The 20828-nt window shown below is 37.8% G+C and overlaps 1 protein-coding gene across 1 annotated transcript in view; it reads left to right on the top strand.

Moving 5' to 3' along the window:
- Positions 1 to 20828, top strand: part of XPOT (exportin, tRNA) — a 38237-nt gene that overhangs the window by 10329 nt on the left and 7080 nt on the right. Inside the window, exons 2-18 of the mRNA XM_014964085.1 lie at positions 3481 to 3614; positions 4686 to 4768; positions 5895 to 5951; positions 8188 to 8257; positions 9418 to 9636; positions 10197 to 10381; positions 10749 to 10917; positions 12241 to 12477; positions 12811 to 12849; positions 15868 to 15930; positions 16910 to 17034; positions 17451 to 17595; positions 17746 to 17865; positions 18022 to 18116; positions 18576 to 18645; positions 19126 to 19364; positions 19859 to 20144. Coding sequence (XP_014819571.1) covers positions 3555 to 3614; positions 4686 to 4768; positions 5895 to 5951; positions 8188 to 8257; positions 9418 to 9636; positions 10197 to 10381; positions 10749 to 10917; positions 12241 to 12477; positions 12811 to 12849; positions 15868 to 15930; positions 16910 to 17034; positions 17451 to 17595; positions 17746 to 17865; positions 18022 to 18116; positions 18576 to 18645; positions 19126 to 19364; positions 19859 to 20144 — 2262 coding nt within the window. The 5' untranslated portion in view covers positions 3481 to 3554. The remainder of the gene's footprint in view (positions 1 to 3480; positions 3615 to 4685; positions 4769 to 5894; positions 5952 to 8187; positions 8258 to 9417; positions 9637 to 10196; positions 10382 to 10748; positions 10918 to 12240; positions 12478 to 12810; positions 12850 to 15867; positions 15931 to 16909; positions 17035 to 17450; positions 17596 to 17745; positions 17866 to 18021; positions 18117 to 18575; positions 18646 to 19125; positions 19365 to 19858; positions 20145 to 20828) is intronic.

Raw genomic sequence — 20828 nt, 5'->3', positions numbered from 1 at the left:
CCCCCGGCTGTCGGTGGGGGCCGTGGCGCCTCAGCGGCGGGGAAGGGGTGGGTTTGGGCGCCCGCGGGCGTCGCCGCTGAGCTGGCGGTGGGCTCCCCCGAGTCACCCGGCCGGTTCCAGTCAGCCTGGCGCCGCCTCCTCCGTAGCTGTGAGGTGCTGGGGAAGCGTGGGGGGAGACGCCGCAGCCTCCCTGCTCGTCCCCGCTGCTGGGGGAGTGCGGGAGGTGCCGCGGTCGGCCGGTCCCCGCCGGGCCGGTGCTCTGCGAGGCGGTGGGGGCTGGGGGGTTTTCTAACGTAGGGCTCGGCGTGCGAGAGCCGACCCCCCGTTATGGCCCCGGTGGGGGAAGGAAGTAACCGTGTGCTCTTGGGCTGCAGCGTGAGGGGAGGGACCTCCCCCGCACCTCCATATTCCGCTGCTCTCGGTGCGGTGGTTCCCCCGCCGTCCCGCCGAGGGAGGAGCGCTTTGTCATGCCGCCGCCGCCCCGGGAAGGGGCCCGAGGGGTTCGGTCGCAGCCCCGGGTGTCTTCGGCGCGGATGTGGAGGCGGCGGGGGCTGCCGGCCCTCCCCGGCGGGGCTGCTGAGCCACGCAGCGGTGTTGGCTCTCCGGGCAGCGGAGGCTGCGCTCCCCCCCCCCCCCCCCCCGGCCCCGCCCGCGGGGGGGGGGGGGGGGGGGGGAACGACGGGGGGGGACGGTGTCACCAAGGCCTTGCTCCTCACAGGGAATTCCTGGACAGTAGGAATGTGCCTGAAGTTATGTCCTAACATGTCGCTTCCAAAAAGAACAACTTTCCAGTCCAGTTGAAAAGTCCTCGAAGTAACCGTGGTCACGTAGCTGGTCATTTTAACCCTATGTAAAGTCTCATTTACAATGTAAAGCCTCTCCCAAGAGGCTGTAAATGCGCTCAAGATTTGCAGCAAGCAGAGCAGAAATCAAAAAAGAATGTGAAGGATGATCTTTCACTGTCTTTATTTTATTAGAGAGAAAACTCGAGGGAATGAAAATTAAACGTGTCACTGTGCTGTCGCAATCTTGTTAATATCTGAAATGAGTGCTCTAAACGAAGCATTCTTTAATTGCTAATTGTTCCTGTGGTTAGCATCTGTACTTAAAACGCTCTGAATGCTTTCATTATTGGGGCTTATCTGGGCCCAAGTTACACACCTTTGACCACGTTAGTATTGTTAAACTGGGTAATCTTCCCCACTTGAAGTGTGACTACATTTTTTACTGCTTTCCTGCATGAAAGCAGTCTCTACTATCAAATACATTTGTAAGCATTTCATATATGAAGGAGTACAAACGTACATATACCCGTGTCACTTCACTATTAAGAAACCCCACCCCCCTAATTACAGTAAGATTGATTTGCCACCCAACATAGTGTACTGCTTAACAAAAAGAGCATCTTTATGTGCGTACGACGATACTTCCTACACAGCTGCGTATAAATTATTAAAGTTATTGATTATTTTTTATAAATAAAACTTGCTTTAGTGGTGTACTTTACATTATAGCTGAGTACATCTTGCAATGGATTTTGTGGACTGTAAATGCTATTAAAATTGCAGTTTGATTTTGCTTTTGAAGTGTGACTGACTGGTAAAACAGATGTGTGGTGAAAAAGCTACCTGCTTAAACCATATAGGCATGAGAAGCTATTTTGTTAGCTTTCTCAGAAGGCTCATTCAAATTGTCTGTCTCATTGTCTTCTAGCATTGGCTAGTCAAGCAGAAACTCTTGGAAAAGGGTATATGGTAGAAGTGTAACATACAAAATTAGTGGAACTGGTTGGCATTGCTGTTAGCTAAACAAATGATGAGGATACATGTTCGAGCTAAGCTATTTTTAATAGCAAAACTTGTCACCCAGGTGTAGAAGATAACTACCTTTTGGGCAGATAACATAGTGATAGCAGCAAGAAAATATGCCAAAAATATGCTTCTGTATATTAAATAGTTTTACTTGTATAACTCTAGGCCAGACCCTAATCGAAAGGTGGTGTAAAAAAATAAATAATCATTTTCCCTGCAGCATTTTATCTTTGTTTTAATCTGGTTGTTTTGAATGTTGATTATGGGGAACACAAGCTGGGGATGCAGAGGGAGAAGAATCAGCAGAGCAACTTTAATCCCTAAAGGTTTTGACCCTGAGCGGGATTGCTCTGTGTCGTAAGGCAGAGAGAAGCTTGTTTTGCCACGAGTCATCGCTTTGTTCCAGATTTTCTGGTTTCTATACTGCTTCAACCTGCTTTTTTAATTATTTTTTTTTGTGAACTCAGTTTTACTTAGTGAATTGCCTCTCGTGATGCATTTTGCTATAGTGTATTCTGTCGTGAGTTTTGTAGAAATGTCTGCCTGTTACCATGTTAAATTTTGGGCTCTCCTTTTCATGCACGCTTGCTGCCAGTTTGTCACTGTGCCACTTTTCTTCCAGTGGGGGAGGGTGAACAGTAGAGCGTGCACAAGTCACGCAATACTGAGAAATCGGAAGTTCTACCTATAGGCACGTAGGCAGCTTCCAACCACAGCTGCTTTGTATTTCATCTTTTCCTCTTGTCTATCTTTCTTTCCCCACCTCCTACATCCTTATGTAACAAGGCCTTATTTCAGCTCTAATTAACTATGTTACCATGGTACATCAATGGGGAGGGCTTGAAGAATAGATGGGGTTTTATTCCCTCTTGCTGTTTAACAGCATACTAGTATTTTATTTTTTTTAATACACTGTGTTTTATCAGAACGTTGCGGAACAACCTGTAGAGGCACATCATCTTTAGAACATTTGTTTAACGTGCTTGGTAATTTTACACTGAATTTTCTAAATAAAAATAATTGCTAGTAAATCAGCACCCATTAGTAGGAACAGAAAACTTTGTTAACAGCTCAGTATGATGTATTTTGTGGTTAATTTCTGTGACATTTCTCTTGTGTGTGCTTGCTTTAGAAGACAGACCTCCTAATGGCTTTGCCCCCCTAGGGGAAATACTTCATAAAGGGGTTTATGATACATCTTAACAGTATTATAGAGATGAGAGTAGAGTTTTGGGTTATTTTTTCCTGCAATTGTGAAGTTTGTGGTGGGGGTTAAAAATGCACTTATCATTTAAGTAGCTGATTTATGCTTATGTCGTATCTTGCTGAAATCTCTGCATGCTTGAAATGTGAGTTGAAGCCTTTCAATTGAATAGTGCACATCATGCCATTTCTCTGCTAATTAAGATGATATTAGCTTTTTTCAGGAGAGCTAAAATATGTGGACACTTCAAATTTTCCTTATTCAGTAAGAAGTTTAATACTATTAAAAGCTGATTAAAGGACTTAAAATTCTGATATCTATATGAAAATTATATACGTTGATGTTTTGGTGGGGTACATATGATGTGTTTGAGGTTTGTGGGCAAAATTCTGTGGTTGTTGCTGTCCTGCATTTAAATTTTGTTGTTGTGCTGAGCAAATAAAGTTTTTCTTTCTCTATTTTCAGATGATCGTGGTTTCCCTTCTAGAAGAAGAGGGCAAATCAGTTAGGAGTAGGAAGCAAAGAGTATAGCAATAGAGATGGATGAACAAGCCCTTTTAGGGCTAAACCCGAATGCTGATGCAGACTTCAGACAAAGGGTATGTCATGATCTTGCTTATCTCTCTAATAATTGGAGGAGGTGTTTCACTGCAAAAGGTTTGTGTTTTGGGGGCTGTGGATTTAGGGTTGGTGGTTTTTTTTGATTAACCAATACGTAAGGTTCAAGGTGGCAAGTACAAAACAAAGTCACGTTGCAAACGTGTAAGCTGAAGGTTGTGTGTTACCAATTCTGCAAAATTACACTTTACGTGCGTAGAATTTATTTTTCTGGGCTTTGACTTTTTCATTTGCTTCAGTTCTTTGTACTTGTTGCTCAGCACCTTATGTAGGTTCCCATAGAATGAAAAGCAGCTGCTGAAAACAATGAGTTGCTTGCAATTGCCTTTCGGATTCTTAGGTGTTGGGGGGTTGCTTTTTATGCAACCTTTAGTGTCTTTTAATGAAATTTGTGGTTTTAACTGTAGTGAGGCTTGTATTAGTGTAGAGTAGGTTAAGAAAGTAATCATGGTGTGTGGATAACAGATACTTCATAAGAGAGATGCTCCTATGAAAAGGCATTGCAATTTATATAACAATTTAATGAGTAAATATTTCTGCTTACTGATTGATTATCAGATTGATTCAACTGTCTACAAGATAACCTCCAGTAAAATCTTTTAAGAAATGCAGATGGTAATACCTTGCTTTTGTGTTCGTAAAACAAATCCTGGAATGTATAATAAAGTTAAAAATGTACTTTGATGCAGCCCAGTATTCCTAGCAGCCTGTAATATGTTGGTTCTGGGTGTTTGTCCTTTCTGAAAGGACGGATATAGCTAATCTCTATCTCCAGCGTCCCTTCTAACCTCAAGATTTGTGATTCTATGATGTTTATTTTCAACTAAAAAAAATAAAAATCTTTAAGTTAAATATAAAATGGAAATGGGTACCTATGATATTAGCATTTAAAGAAACACTCTTGTATTATGGTAATTAGAGAGCTGTATAAATACTTGGATTTATCCAAATACTGTTTGTTTTTTCGAAAGAGAGCTGTCTAAATGTGAATGAGATGTCTTGCTGTGTGGTTTGTTATTTTTTTAAAATGAAACTTACTTGGATGTTTGCAGGCACTGGCCTACTTTGAACAGCTGAAGATATCTCAGGATGCTTGGCAAGTCTGTGCAGAAGCGTTAGCTCAGAGTATATACAGGTAATGTAGATAAGAATCATTGCTTATTTTCATTAGTAGTATATTTGGGTCTGGTTTTCGCTCTACAGCATAACAGGCAAACTAAATAGCTGTAGGTTAATATGGTCTTCATACTATTTTTAGTATCATTAGTTGATCTGTGGCTTCTGTATAACACCTTTCAAGGAAGAGCAATGTATAAATAAAACTCCATAGTCTAAAGTCTGCTGCTTTATGAAATCCAGGGAAAAAGACGGAGTCTTTGGGCTATCTTTTGGGGAGGAGAGGAGTGCTGAAAATTTCCCATTGTGAGACTCTGTGGCTTTATCTGCAGTGATGTCAGAAGTAGTTCCTTGCCCCTACTCTATGAAGTAGGCCATCCAATTTTTCAAGATGCAGAGAGTACGTAGTCACCACTATTTTTGCACAAAGTTGCGTATTTAGATCTCAAATACTAGATTGTTGCTGTATCACACAATAATTCAGATTGGAACGAAACTGAGGGGTGTGTATGTCCTGAATAACAGCAGTGATTTATAGCAAGTGCTTTTTTATAGATGATTTATCAAAACTTCTGACTCCAACAGAGTATGCAGTAATTAACAAAACCACACAGAATTTGAAAACAGAAACAGATTTGAAAACATCAATTGTTACAATTTTATATAAAAAGATAAAAAATTCCTGTGACTTATGCAGCATGTGGAATGTCCTTTCTTAATCTATATCTCAGGTTGTCTTCAGCTTTGCTCTTAAAGATACAATGTACAACTTGCACTTACTGTACTAATGGACCCCAAACGTATTATTGAAGCCTGACAGATTTTTATAAAGGCAGGATACAATAAGCATTATAGTTTTGTATGTTCAGTATCGAAATCAAAGCATAACAAATTGTTGGCTATAGAAAAAAAAAATTATAATAACAAATATAAAGATTAATTTAATAGTGGTTCACTTTTACCAAATGAACTGCTTGAGTATTTGTCACTTTTGAAGTAATAGCAGTAGTGTTTTTCTCTGGTGCACAGTAATTCTTGGTTTGTCAAAGGGACCGCCCCTTGCTTGTAATATTTGAGGAATTTTCTTATTCCCAGATAAGTGTACCATATTTCCACCAGTAACAGCATTTTCTTTTCTTTTCTAGTGATGATCACATCAAGTTCTTTTGCTTTCAAGTTCTAGAACATCAAATTAAGTTCAAGTGAGTAGTCTTTCTTGACACTCGCCATATACGTCTATTTAATTTTCCCTTTTTGTTCTGCTTGCAAAGAAACTTTAAATGGTATCTCTCATCTTTACATGGTTGATGAGATGGCTTTAATCCAGTCCAGAGGACCTGCTTTTATTTCTTCACCTTTGCTGGGAGAGGAGTAGTTGGATTTTGAGCAGCAGTTGGGTTTTGAGCAGCATGCTCTACTTAGCCAGTCTAACACCTGTGTGTGGCCCAAAACAGACTGTTACGGTTTGAAGAACCCACAATGATTTATTGTCATTTACACAATTATTCTATCACCTGATGACCCCTCCCCACCCAGGAAGGGGAATCAGGAAGGAACAGGTAAACTGGAGGGTTGAATATAAACAGATTTAATAGAATAAGACTAAATTAACATTAATAATACTAAAGAAACAATATTGATCCTGCTACCAATATAAAATATATAATGATTATACCCAGCCCATTCTACCAGCAGGAAGCTGTGCACTCCCAGCAGTGGACAGTAAATGTCAGACACTGCAAGCGCTACGGTTTCAGGGAGGAAGGGAAGGGCTCAGGGGTCTGGCATCAGGGCAAGGAGTTCTCAGGATCACAGCCATCAAGGAAGAGAGAAATCCTCAGCAAACCTGCAAATTCATTTTGAATGTGATGTTCGTGGTATGAAGTAATCTTGTTGGCCAGCTTGGGTCAAGTGCCTGGGTCTTGCTCCTCATCCCCACACCTGGCAAGGCTAGAAAACAGTGAGGCCTTGAAACTCACATACCATAGCTGGCTATAAAGTAAATATTTTCATAACTTCAGACAGAGTCTTCTAAAAATGCTGTTTTCCCTAGCATTAGAAGAGACCTTACTGAAAAGTAAAATTACTGAAAGAGAAATTAATCCTTTGTCGCTTAAATCGGGACACAAACCCAATTACCAAGGATTGCTTGAAATTACTTAGTCCTTCCTTTCTGGAGATTCAAGCCTTATTCTGTACTCTCACTGATTTTTGCAGAAAAGAGTCCTGTAAGCAGCAGCCTTGCTCAGTACATGCTCCTGGACTTCAGACAAAGCCCTATTCATTCAATAACCATGGCAGAGACGTTAAGAGAAAGTAGTCTTTTCACTGTGGTGTTTTCATAGAATCATAAGTTTAGGAAAAATACTTTGAAATAATTACATGGAACAGTATTTTTTTCACACTTTGGGCTTCTTTGGTCAGAACTTGAGTGCCATGGCAGAGGTGTCTGCCTCTCAGAATGTCACCATAACTGGTTGCAATACATGGTTGGGCTTTACATAAGAATAAGATGTATTTTGCGATTGATTTTCACAATAGTGTAACAGAGCAAAAATGACAGACTTAACTTTCTGTGATTTTTATTTACCTGATTTTACCTTGTTGTCCACCTTCCTCTGCTTGTTCCAGTCCTGTCATCTGCTTCCTGCAGTATGTTTTCTCTTGTTTTCCTGCTGCTTATTTTTTTTGAGCATTTTTTCAGTGCGGTTGCTTTTTTCATCTCCTTCATGAATAGTTACTTGTGTCAGGAACAGTGGAGTCACACTCAGTAGTCATTCCTGTTAGGGACTGTACCAAAGGTATAGCTGGATCCATTGCAAGGAGAGCCTTCTCAGCTAAGCTAGTCCTGGGAAGAAACATGTTGTGTGGGTAGCATTTGAGGTGGGCTGGTTATAATGTCAAATTTTGCCAAGACTTGTATGTATGATGTAAAGCAGAACGACTTGTTTGCCTTTTTGATTTTTGTTGTTTTTTCTTGTTTGCTTTGACATATGTCTGATAATAAATGTACTGTAGGTCAGATCAGTGAAGGACTTCCTGGTCCTCATTATTGACAGTCTTCAATGTGTAGTAAACAAGTTTGAGCGTAACAGATGCCTCTTCCTTCTCCCCGTGACTTATGGTCAAATGTGTATTTTTTTTCTCAGGATCCTGAGTCCTGTCCCTGGTAGAGCAATCTTCCTGTGAATTTCAAGCTCCTACTCCAATACAGGAGGCCATAGTGCCTCAAAATGTAATCCATTGATATGGGCAAAATGTTTTTCCTTATTTTTATGTCTTTGATTCAAAATTTTAACATGCAGGTAGCTGCGTAAATTCCTGTTCTAGGAACCTCTCATTTACATTAAAGTGCAATATTAAAAGAGTTTTTGCCTTACGAAATGTTGCCCTTGTCGTAAAGCAGTTGTATTTTGATCTCATTATGCTTTGTTTCAGATACTCTGAACTCACTGAAGTCCAGCAGCAGCTAATTAGGGAAACACTCATAACATGGCTGCAAGCACAGGTAAGTATGTCCCTTCACAGCAGTCCCACACAGTAGGCTCGTTAGTAGGCTAACAAAAGGCATCGAGTGTGGGCTGTTTCATCTGTCATTTGAGTTTAAAGATGGCTTTCTGAAGATACACAGTATTTGATGGTTAAAAGCTTTTAACATGCTAGTCTTAACTAGAAATTCTTTAAATCAGATGTTGTAAAGAAGTCTATGCTTGCACTTACTGCTAAATATAATGATTGGGGTTTAATCCGTTGTGTGTGAAATAACGTGTATGAAAAGCTTCATTTTAGAGAGGTATACTTCAGATTCATTATGTTCTGAGTGGAGGAAGAGCAGTAATTCTGTGTTCAAGACCCTCTTGACCTGACTCCTGTTAATGCTACGGCGGAGTGTTGGCTACTCTGTCTTGTGGAATCAGTTACTGTAGGTGAACATGTAGTATCAGCTGGACCCCAGAGTTTGCAATCAGCAGACCCATCAAGTGGGCTGATACAAGTCTTTGCCTATACCTGCCATTACCTAGTTAGCATTCCACTTCTGCACTGGAAATTAACGTAGTTGCTTTGTTTGTAGAAAGCTTAACAGTAGGAAATGAAACAAAATACAATTTGAAAAAGAACAGGTCATTGTGAAATGGATTAAATTCCTTAATTCCTTTTAATTTTTCTTTGTGGCAAGCTGTTCCATTTAGCAGGTGTTATAGAAAGGGGGAAGAGAGATTGGTAGTAGATTTTTTTCTTTTTCTTTTTTTTTTGTTCCCAGTGAGCATAGATTTAGAAACTTCCTATACTGCTCTTAAAGCTAACATCTAACTTAGGCAGAAGCTAGCTAAAAGAGTACTGTAGCTTGTTTTCTGTAAGTTCTTGTTTATTCCTTTCACCAGACTAACAAACTAGCTTTTAGTCTGTGAATAGTACACTTAATGTCTTGGTACTGAATGAAAGGCTTAGGACTGTGTCACCCAGAGAGAATGTTTTCCCTGTTTAATGCAATTTAGCTGATTTTTATTTTTATTTTTTTGTTCAAAATCCATGGAAAGGTAAGGCTTTTTATTGACCTCAGCCAAGAAGAGAGGTAGTATATTAATCACTGTACAGAGATCATCAATCGTATATTATTCTTCTCTCATTTAGTAAGAATGTACAAATAAAATATCTTGTTTCTACCAGATGCTGAATCCCCAGCCAGAGAAGACTTTTATTCGCAACAAAGCTGCACAAGTCTTTGCATTGCTTTTTGTTACTGAATATCTCACAAAATGGCCCAAGTTTTTTTTTGATATTCTGTCAGTGGTTGACCTTAATCCACGGGGTGTGGATATGTACCTCAGAATCCTGATGGCTGTTGATGCTGAGCTGGTAGACCGGGATGTTGTTCATACATCAGAGGCAAGTTATTATTTTGCATTAACATTTGTTTTAAACTTCCAAAAAGTTCTCTTTAATTAGAGAAGACTTGCAGAGATGTTGGTTTTTTCCTATGGCAACTCTGCCTTAGAGACATTAGGTGGTTTAGATTCAAAAGCCATATGTTGTTTAATGCTATTTTCTGATTTCATACTTTTCAGTTAATGTGTTTTTTGCTTGAAGAGCTAGCAAACAAAAACTAATGGGCTAAGTTAGCCAATTTAATGTTAGACTGACTCATTTTAAAATGTTAATTTCTTCTAGTGCCTGTTTTAAGAAGTCCTAATATCAAAAATCCTTTTAATGATCTAAAGGACTTCTTTCCCCTTTCTTCAGTGTTTGGACATTGTGGTAGGAAAAAAAGAGTGAAAACTGATGTATTTTGGTTTTATTTTTTGCAAGAAAAAAATGTGCTCTTTTGGGGTTTCTGATCTGAGTTATTAATCTTGCTAGGACAAGTGGTGTCTGGTAGTGGGTACAAAAATGCTACTAATTTGACAAGATGCTAATAAGTCTGATTTATCCTTTTTCTGTATTGATAGGAAGCTCGTAGGAACACCTTATTAAAAGATACTATGAGGGAACAGTGCATTCCAAGTTTGGTGGAATCGTGGTACCAAATCTTACAAAACTATCAATACAATAACTCAGAGTTGACATGCCAGTGCCTTGAAGTAGTTGGAGCTTATGTATCCTGGATAGATTTGAGCCTGATAGCCAATGAAAGGTAAGGGGGCTTTATTGGAATACCTTTGCAAAAGTAACCCCGATAGCGTGCTGACTGTATTTATCTGAAACAGATGTAAAACTCGTCTTTAAAAAGGACTTCATTTATATACAAATCTTTGGCGTTTGGGGGTTTTTAGTAGAGTGAGTAACTTTGCAAACCAAGCTGGTACCATGGCCAAAATAGACACTACAGTTTGCTGGGTTCTCCTTATAGTGTATAAAGTGCTGGGTTTAATCAGTACAATAGACTTCAAAACAGTCTTAGAGAAAGAAACCATTGTAAATAATGGCACACAAATAATATGAAGCTTCTATAAAATGCTACTGTGTACATATAAAAATAACATTTTATTTTTTCTTTGAAGGTTTATAAATATGCTGCTAGGTCACATGTCTGTGGAAGTTCTCCGGGAAGAAGCCTGTGATTGTTTGTTTGAAATTGTAAATAAGGGAATGGACCCAATTGATAAAACAAAATTGGTTGAATCTTTATGTCAAGTATTGCAGTCTGCTGGTCTCTTCAGTATTGATCAGGTTTGTATATTGTTTTTACAATAGGAATAAGTCGTAGGTTTCCGACAGTTCTTGAATAAGCAAATGAACAAAACACTATGAAACTTAAGTTCACAGATTAGAGAGAATTAGTTGTGCTTCTGCATCAAAGCTAAACAGTTCTTACACTTTTCTCATACTTGAATTAACAGCTTCTTATTAATATTGGTTACTCATTTAAAACACGCTGCATTTTGTCCTCAGCATGAGTTTTTCGTTTTGGAAGCAAGACATTACGTAACTCCTCTGTTCCTCCCCTAAAGCACATTGTGCTTAGGTTGGTGCTGCTTCTGTGCTTCATTGCCTTGAATCTTCTCTTCTGAATGATTCCATAATAGGTATTGTAGCCAAGGTAGAGGGTTGGTTTTTTAAGGGTGAGACATTAGATCAGATGTGCATAGTTAGGCAGGGGAAAGAGCTTTCTTAAGGGCACATAGGTTCTGCGTGTCTGCACCATCAGACCATGAGGCTTGAAATTCTTATCTATAAGCTGGAAAAATATACCTACTGACCAAACACACATTCCGTGGCAGTTGCGGTGTTTAAGGAACAGCTGTTTTCTACCTGCCGTGGAGGAACAGAAACCAGCCCTCATGAAGCTGTAGTCCTTGGATTGCAAGGCAATTATCTCTTAATTTTGAAGCCTTTGTCAAATTTATATTCCTACTCAAATGCAGAAAATGTGCCTTCATCAATTCAGGAGGTGCTTCTCTAAAAATCTTACCTCGGTCTCTCTGAGGAAGACTTGTGTTCTGCTTCTGTACAGTTGTGGCAGGGAGCAGAGCATCTGTTTGGGGTGACTGGCCTAGGGGTGTTTCTCAATTCTGATCAATGTATTTCTGCAAAAGCAAGCCATAAATACTTAATATTAACTCACTCTTACAGGCAGTACTGAAAGTTACTCATTATCAGTATTTCTGAAGTGAGCTACAGCTGTTAACTCTTTGAAGTTTTCCCATAAAAAGATTTTCCTCTTATACAACCTATAAATTTATGGTAGGTGTGTGCTTCTGCTTTTACTTTGAACCTGCTTCTTGCTGTAAAGTAAAAAGAGAAACTAACTAACCTGAAGAGATGAAGGAAGCTACTGTTGTATAATGGAGGACAGCCAAATCTGGTGTTGCTTTAATTTTTTCTCTCTCCATTCCCCAGGGAAAACGAACCAGGCAATTGTACTTTCCATCTAGGAGATAAATACTGGTTTTACTTTCTCTACATACCAGGCATGGATAGCACAGGCTGTAAGCTCATGCCATTTAAACATGAGCTCCGCTAGTGTTTTCAATCGGATGTTTTTTCTTGCAGGAAGATGATGTGGATTTTCTGGCCAGGTTTTCTAAGCTGGTCAATGGGATGGGGCAAGCACTGATAGCTAGTTGGACTAAACTGATAAAAAATGGTGATATGAAGAGTGCTCAAGACACTCTGCAAGCTATCGAAGCAAAGGTGGCCCTAATGTTGCAACTGCTAATTCACGAAGATGACGACATCTCATCTAATATCATTGGCTTTTGTTACGACTACCTTCACATCTTGAAACAAGTAAATATGTCTGGCTTTAATTAATTTAACATCACTTTTTGGCATATCATTTAGTTTGATTTTTGTGGGACTACATGATGTTAATACTATGTGCAAGCTGACTTGCAAAATAGGTTTTTTGACTAATGAGCACTCAGTATCTTTAATGGCTGTGGTCATGATATTTCTAGAGTGTTGTTTGGAAATCTGAAGGAATTGGGTTAAATCTTGCATTAAGTGGAAAGAAGGCTTGCAGATCATATGGCTGTTAAAAAAAGCAAACCTGTCTTTTCCTATTAGACAGTAATAAGGAAGTTACCATACAAAAAATAACACTTGGAATTTATTTTACAGCTTTCTGCACTTTCAGACCAACAAAAAGCGAATGTAGAGGTAAGTATTTTCTTTTTACCAGAGATTTTTTTTTCAAGATCACATTGGATCAGAATTTTTCATTTTGCTGAAACAAATCATATTTTATTTATATGCCTTAAAATGTGCATGTGACAATAATTAAAAGGGAAGGCTTAAAAGTAAGGACAGTATGTTCCATCTTCTGCTAAGTAACTACAGATGTTTCTTTAAATAGTAAACCTATATTGAATTGTGTATGAAGATGAAAGCTATTTTAGAGCTGGTCTTCCCAGGCAACCTTTAAGCATATGTTGATAAACTTCTATACAGTCTGTTCAGTTGATAGAATGTTCTTAAGTCAAGATAGAAGAAGAGTTTTTTTTTCCTGAAGCTTTGTTTCTCTGTTAAAATATGTCCTAATTCCAAAGGATTGGACAAAGAATGGAAATGGTTGTCTTAAAATTCAACCTTGATAGTATTATAAGTTAAACTTAAAAAAGCTGCTGCAATTCAAGTGTAACAGTTATAAGGAGCAGTTATATGTTAAGCGTTACATTAAACTATACATTAAGCTTAAGTGTTTATATATAAAGCATTAAGTTTAATAAATAAGATTTATGTCCAGTTTTGGAGGTAGTAAACTGTTTGGCTATTTCAGCACAGTTTTTTAAAATTTCTTTTCCCTATTGCCCCTCTGCACCAGTGTGGATGTACAAAGTTAGATGTTGAACTGGTTAGATTGGTGCAGGTATTTTGTAAGTTCATACAGCTGAGAGCTGTGATTCCTTCTCCTTTATAAAGAAAACTAAATTCTGTTCTGACACGAAAAGTTGAATTTGAGTAACTGCTCTAGATTGTCTTGATTTTTGTCTAGTGCACGTTTAAATTGGATGAGGTAATACAATAAGAGAAGTTTGATAACATCACTGAATCTTTTTATTTTTGTTACTATGTCTCTTGTTATAACTGGATCAAACCAAATTACTACTGCAGCGCACTTATGACAATATTTGAATGTGTCACTTTCAAAATTATTGTTTTCTTAAACTTGTTTTCATACTGAGGAACTTTGTGCTAGAATTATTTCTTAATTTTACTAAGCATTAAGAAGTGGTCATATCAGTCTTTCTTCGTTCATTGAACTCATAATAAGAATGTATTTGGAAATAGTCTAAATCTTCTTGTCTGTCTTCTGCTGCTAAGTGCACAATTTAAAGCTTTCCTTTAAAGTTTTGCACCTAAGAGGTTCTCACTTTCAACTTGTTCATCATTTGAACAGTGAAAAAGGGGATCTTGTTTATTGTGGCTTTGAAGTGCCAAAGTTTTTTCTCATCAGCAGAATCACAATTCTTAAAATGACAGGTGTTTCTAAGCATTTCTGGCTACAAGCATATCACATTAATGTTCTGCAATTATTTTAGTATCACTTCTTACAGAGAAGCAGAAGCTTCTCACAGATGATGCTGATACTTGGTGGCAATAGAAAGCCTGATCACAGTCTTGCTATTTGACCATGTTCTTCCTCAAAGTATTACAAGTGTCTGTTTCTTCAAGATCACCAAGAATTGCACCTCAATAACTAACCTAAGTTTAATTCGTTGGTCCATTTTGGTGTTAAAGAACTTCAGGTTTTGCACTTAAAATGAAAAATATGTAATTGTGATTAATTTGACAAAAATGTTTGGTGTAGGGTTTGGGTTTTTTTTATTGACCTTTTTCCTTTGTTTGTGTGCCTGAAACTTATGGCTATCTGCATTCAGAACCTCCAGTACTGGAAGTGAATTGCAAAACACTAACCCAGTTCTTGCTGATACAATCAGCATTTTCATTTGCTGTAGTTATAATAGAAGCTGCTGACTACTGAATTTAACCAACATGGAAAAGAAGAAAACACACCAGTTTGTTTCTTCCCCTGGTAGTAGGTGTAAGAATGAGGTGCTCTGTAATGTTGATCAAATATCTGTTACAATTCTACTGAGTCTTCTCCACCATTCAGTGAATCTGTTTCTTGTAATAGGTATACGGATATCCTGCCCCGTTACTTGTTGCTACTTAATATTCTCTTGGACTTCTAACACTCTATTGTTGTCATAGAGATAAAAATGGTCTGTTTCTGATTCAGTTTTAATTATTCAGAGTAGCTTTCTGTCCATTTGGAATGTATAGTTTTAATACACATTTTTGTAGGTTCCCCAGGACAAACTGCTAAACTAAAGTGAAAATTAAAATATAGTAGATTTTTAAATGCTTGTTTTAGCTGCATATGACTGTCCAATTTCTATCCATCCTGGAAAGCATGAATGGAATTGAGTACTCCCTGTATTTTAGACATTAAATCAGAGTTTTAAAACCTGAACTAGTAAATGCTTTAAGATCAAAGTGATAGATTTAGAGTTTAAGACTATAGTGGATATGAGATCAAGTCTTTATTCCTGTTTTAGGACTTATCAACAGTCCCTTCTAAGGGGAAATTGCACATCAGTGCTTTAAGTGGTCTAATAATTTGCTGCTGCTGAAAAGGGAAGGTTTTGCCTTTCTTACTCTTGTTTCCTGCTTCTGGCTCTTAGTCTTGGATTCTTTGCTGAACCGATTCAGCTTGTTAACCTGTCCCCAAAAAACCCTTTCAAGGATGTTGAACAATTAGAGAAGTGAATTTTATGGATAAGCTGACCTGCCCCTTTAAAACAGGATCTTGGACAACTTGTTTATCTTCCTCAGCCTGGTTTAGTCATCTTAATTATTGTTTTCAATGTGAACTGTAGAGTACAGATTACAAGCAGGAAACAAAGCCAGATAATACTATTAAAGACAGAGAGCTCCAAGTCATCTCTGCTGTGTATCTGGAATGGCATCTGTGTATTGTTTGGATATAATCCATCTGTTTTAATTTGTTACTTCTGTTACTTCTGCTGAGCCTCTGAAAATAATAACTCGAAGGGGATTTAAAATATTGTAAACATTTAACGCTTGCTTTAATGTTTCTTTTACTGCAGGATTCTAACTGTTGCTTCTTACTAGTTGTTTGCTGCTACACTTACAGTTCTGTTTTTGTCTTAGGCAATCATGTTGGCCGTTATGAAGAAGTTGACATATGATGAAGAATATAATTTTGAAAATGAGGTATTGTGTTATATGAATAAAAAGACAAATGCAATTTAAATTACACGTAGTAAAACTTGCTTAAACTTTTAAAATCCTTATTTTTCATAGGCTGAGTATTTTAAGGTAGGATGCCAAGGTTTGTAGGCTGAAGTTTTTTTCCTATGTGGAAAGCTTTTTTTAAACTCTGGGCACATGTGCATAGGACAAAACAACGTAGTAAAGGGATATCCAAGCCATTTCAGTTAACAGAATATTTCTGGCTGCATTTGTGCAGAACAATTCCTAGGCAAATCCAGCTGTGCTGTTAGCTAAACATAGCTCTTGAGCAGGCTTGTTCAGTGAGAGTTTGCGTGTTTGTGCACGTCACCTGCAAAAAGATTTGAGAAATATATTGTGTAATGAAACTCTTGAAGAGATGCTGCTTGACCTACTTCAGATGCTCAAACCTCTGCAAAAATAAGATAAAGGAGGCAGAAAATCTTTGATTTCACTTTTCCTCCGATGTTTACATCTCTGTCAGCCAGCAATAACGATTGAATATGTTAGACTTACTTTTGCTTCAGGCTGTTTGGAAAGCTCTAGTCTTAAAAAGGTTTACTTAAACTGTATGCAGTCCGTCATAAATGTTTCTGTCAGTTTAATTTTAAAATGAAGCTAGATACTGAGAACATCTTCAGGAGTGAGTCAATTTTCAAGAATTGGGTCAAGAAGGCTTTGCCAAGAGCACTTTCTGTCTTGTACTTTTGGCTAGTTTTCAGTTTGAAAAGCCTTTTTTTTGAATGTTTCTGGACTGAATGCTGTGGAGCTCAACATATTATAACCAGTCAAAAAAGGATGTTGTTTTGCAAAGCATAGGGTGAGCGTTACTGAATTCTCTAAGTGTGGTGTACTGTTCCTCTAGGGACATGTTTTTGGTTTAGGTATAGTTGTCTAAAATGATTGTGGATTAATTTAAACACAAAAATAGGGACTTCACTGACACATGACTGTCTTGTAGGGTGAAGATGAAGCAATGTTTGTGGAGTACAGAAAACAGTTGAAACTATTGCTGGACAGACTTGCTCAGGTCTCACCAGAGTTACTGTTGGCATCTGTGCGCAGAGTTTTTAACACTACACTTCAGTAAGTTGGGTTTTTTAACTTGCTTACACAATGCCCTTAGCTTTTTTTTTTTTTGCCTTTTGTAACTATCAGAGTTTGTAATGAACGTAAGTGTGATGTACCAAGGTGAAGCTAATTGATAGAGTGAGCTTGGTACAACTTCATGACTTTGTATAATCTTTTACTCAGCTGCTCAGAAAGAAAAAGCTTTCTTTTCGTACCACTAAATAGAGGAGTGCTGCATTTGTGGATAAAGTCTTCCAGAAGCATTCTGAAATACTGCCTAAGTCTTACAGTGTTTTTCTTAGTTTAAATCTGCTCTTTTTATGCTATGCATCTGAAGAAGGCTTAAAAGAAAATATTAACCTACATGGTGGAACTATTATTATTACATAAGCTACTACTGGCTAACATAAGCTTCATGTTTTTTTCTCTAGGAATTGGCAGACTACACGATTCATGGAAGTGGAAGTAGCCATAAGGCTGCTGTATATGTTGGCTGAAGCTCTTCCTGTATCTCATGGTGCTCACTTCTCTGGTGATGTTACAAAAGCTACGGCTTTACAAGACATGATGAGAACGGTAGGCATGTGTGTTGTGGGAGCTATTTAAAAATCTAATAAAGACTGGAATGCTCCAGTTCAAATAGCTCATCTTAATTATCAACGTCACCTACATTGTAGTTTGTTATAAATAGCTAAAGTACTAACCTGCTAATGCTTTTACTTGTAGCTGGTGACTTCTGGTGTTAGTGCCTATCAACATACGTCAGTGACCTTGGAATTCTTTGAAACAGTGGTTAGATACGAAAAATTCTTTGCTGTTGAACCTCAGCACATTCCAACTGTTTTAGTAAGTTTTATCTCGTTTGCATTTTCAACTAGATAAGACAATTTCCTAAGTCTAAAGAACTTATTTTTTGAAGCTGGGTTTCTTAAATTGTTGGATGATTAGCTTTTCCCTCCCTTGTTCAGGGATTCTAAGACTGAGATATTTTCTTGATTGCAGATGGCGTTTTTAGATCACCGTGGTCTTCGCCATTCAAGTCCCAAAGTACGAAGTCGAACAGCTTACCTCTTCTCCAGATTTGTCAAGTCTCTTAAGTGAGTAAAGCTGTTACAAATGTATCCAAATAGCACTGAATTTACTATATCTAGCCCTTCTGTACATCATAGTTGTCACCGAAACAGGCTGGGCTTCAAATGGACTGCAATGAAGTTAGAATATCAATACAGAATCTAGCAGGATTGTCCTATAGTGTAATACTAAGGTGACAGTGGAAAAATTTGTCACAGAACAAAGAACTCAAATACATATGCTCAGCTTATTTTGATGAGGGAAAGAAAAAAATGTTTTATTTCCCAATATGCCATGTATCTGTTTGGCCTACCACAAGCAATATATCTGTAAGCCACGTTTCTCTAAAAAAGTGCTTTGATATTTAAAGGGGAGTTTTATATTGAGAAGGTAATTTAGTGTCTAGCTTTACAGCCTAAATAAAATACCAGGAAACCTGTAAAAATGCACACTAAATAGTGTTATGTACTTGTGTTTTCCTTCAGTAAGCAAATGAATCCTTTTATTGAAGATGTTCTGAATAGAATACAAGATCTGCTGGAACTTTCTCCCCCTGTGAGTATTTACAGCAGCTTTTTGTAATAAATAATAATAATAAATAAGGCTTGCACTTACTCATCAGTGTGCCTGAGTACTTGCTGAATTGTAAGCTTAGCACACAAACATTTATAAACACAAATAATTGTCTTGCTTTTTTGGTGTGAGATCACTTGCATGCTTCCATTTGTATCTAATTTTAATAATCTTGTTTATGTGGGTTTCTGGGAGCATTGGCTAGAGATGGGGGTATATATATACACCTATTTATAAGCCTATCTGTCTGAATTGTATAAAAATAGTTGTTACTTCAACTATGTTTTTACCTGTACTTAACACTTCCACATAAGTAGGAAAAGAATATAACTATTGTAAATGTACCATAGGGATTACTTAGGCGTGATTGAAGAAAAAGTAGTATCTTTAAACTTTGAGGGGAAAAAAAAAATCTTTGATAAAGGACATTTAGTAAATTACGCCTGTTATCTTCCATTTTAGGAAAATGGTTACCAGGCTCTGTTAAGCAGTGATGATCAACTTTTCATTTATGAAACAGCTGGAGTATTAATAGTTAACAGTGAATACTCTGCAGAAAGAAAACAGGCTCTAATGAGGAATCTGTTGACTCCGCTGATGGAAAAGTTCAAAGTATTGTTAGAAAAACTGATGATGGCACAAGATGAGGACAGACAGATGGCACTGGCTGACTGCCTCAATCACGCAGTTGGGTTTGCTAGGTAGGTACAGCACAGTGACCCTGTGTGTTTCTGGTTTGAGTAAAAGGGAAATATAAAGGATTTATTGGGAGGAGGGGCTGAGTTTCTACCTGTGCTTTATTGACCTAGAAAATCATCAGTGGTGATAGAATTTCCTATGGTAGCCCAGAAAATAAGTTAAGTCCCTCTAGAAAAGGCTGCTGTGGATGGAGATACAGAGAACACTGAGCAAGTTTATAATCAACCAGCATCTATTCCCTTCCTCAAAGAATTGTGTGGAGCTATTCTAATCATACGTTGTTTGTAAACGGTTAGAATTTAATTCTCCAAAACCTGCCAAAATGTAGCTGCTTCATATCAAATAACTCTGTTCATTACTTCCAGTGTTTGGCTCCCATTTCATGAAATTCTAGTCTAGTGCATGGGTTTTAAAGTATATGTTGTTCTCAGTGTTATTGCTTCTGCATTGTGTTGGAACGTGAGTTTATATAAAACTTGGTGTATTACTTTTACAGCCGGACCAGCAAGGCTTTCAGCAATAAGCAAACTGTAAAACAATGTGGCTGCTCACAGGTTTATCTGGACTGCTTACAAACATTTTTGCCAGCTCTCAGTTGTCCGTTACAAAAGGAAGTTCTGAGAAGTGGTGTCCGCACTTTCCTTCACCGCATGATTATTTGCCTAGAGGAAGAAGTTCTTCCATTCATTCCTTCTGCCTCTGAGCACATGCTTAAAGATTGCGAAGCAAAAGATCTTCAAGAATTCATTCCTCTTATAAACCAAATAACAGCAAAGTTTAAGGTATGATCTTGCATGAGCTTTTCAGGGTCAAAGTGTCACTGGTATCTCCTCTTCTCTGGTTCCAGGAAAAATAGCTGTGTCAAACCTTTATCTCACAATTAATAAATAAGTATATTTCTAAGGCTGCTACTGGGAAACATGGTCTTCAGCCACATTTGTGTATTGCTGGACTTGCAGTGATTAAATGAGTGTTTTTCTTATTAGTCTCAGAATTTTATGTTGTTTCTAAATTTTGGGGTTTAATATTTTAAAAATAAACACTACTTGCAGCACAAAATTATTTTATTTTTTTTTTTATTGACAGAATATACTTCATGCCCCCCACTGAAGTGTTAAGCTAATATTACAAACTATGCAAGCTCCAAAGAGAATTTTCTATTTCTTTTATAATGAGATTTCCAGGAGATACAGAAATATCAGATGCACATATAGGGAAGAATATTGATTTACAAGACCTCAATGCACTGGTGTTGCATAAAAACGTATGCTGAGCCTTAATGCATTGTTACTCAAAATAGGTTGACAAATACAGGTGTTTTGAAATGGAGGCATAAGATTCAAATAGGAGCAGGACCATCAACTGATTATCTAGCAAAGGTTCTTGAAGTGTCACCTTTAAGAGCTTCCTAGTTTCAAGCAGTTCAAATGCAAAGTCAATGAAATCTGTGAAGTTACTAACCAGCT

The sequence above is a fragment of the Calidris pugnax genome, unplaced genomic scaffold (genome assembly GCF_001431845.1).
Source record: "Calidris pugnax isolate Ruff unplaced genomic scaffold, ASM143184v1 scaffold44, whole genome shotgun sequence".
NCBI lineage: Eukaryota > Metazoa > Chordata > Aves > Charadriiformes > Scolopacidae > Calidris > Calidris pugnax.
The sequence above is the reverse complement of the archived record's forward strand: the minus strand, read 5'-3'. Positions and strand labels throughout refer to the sequence as shown.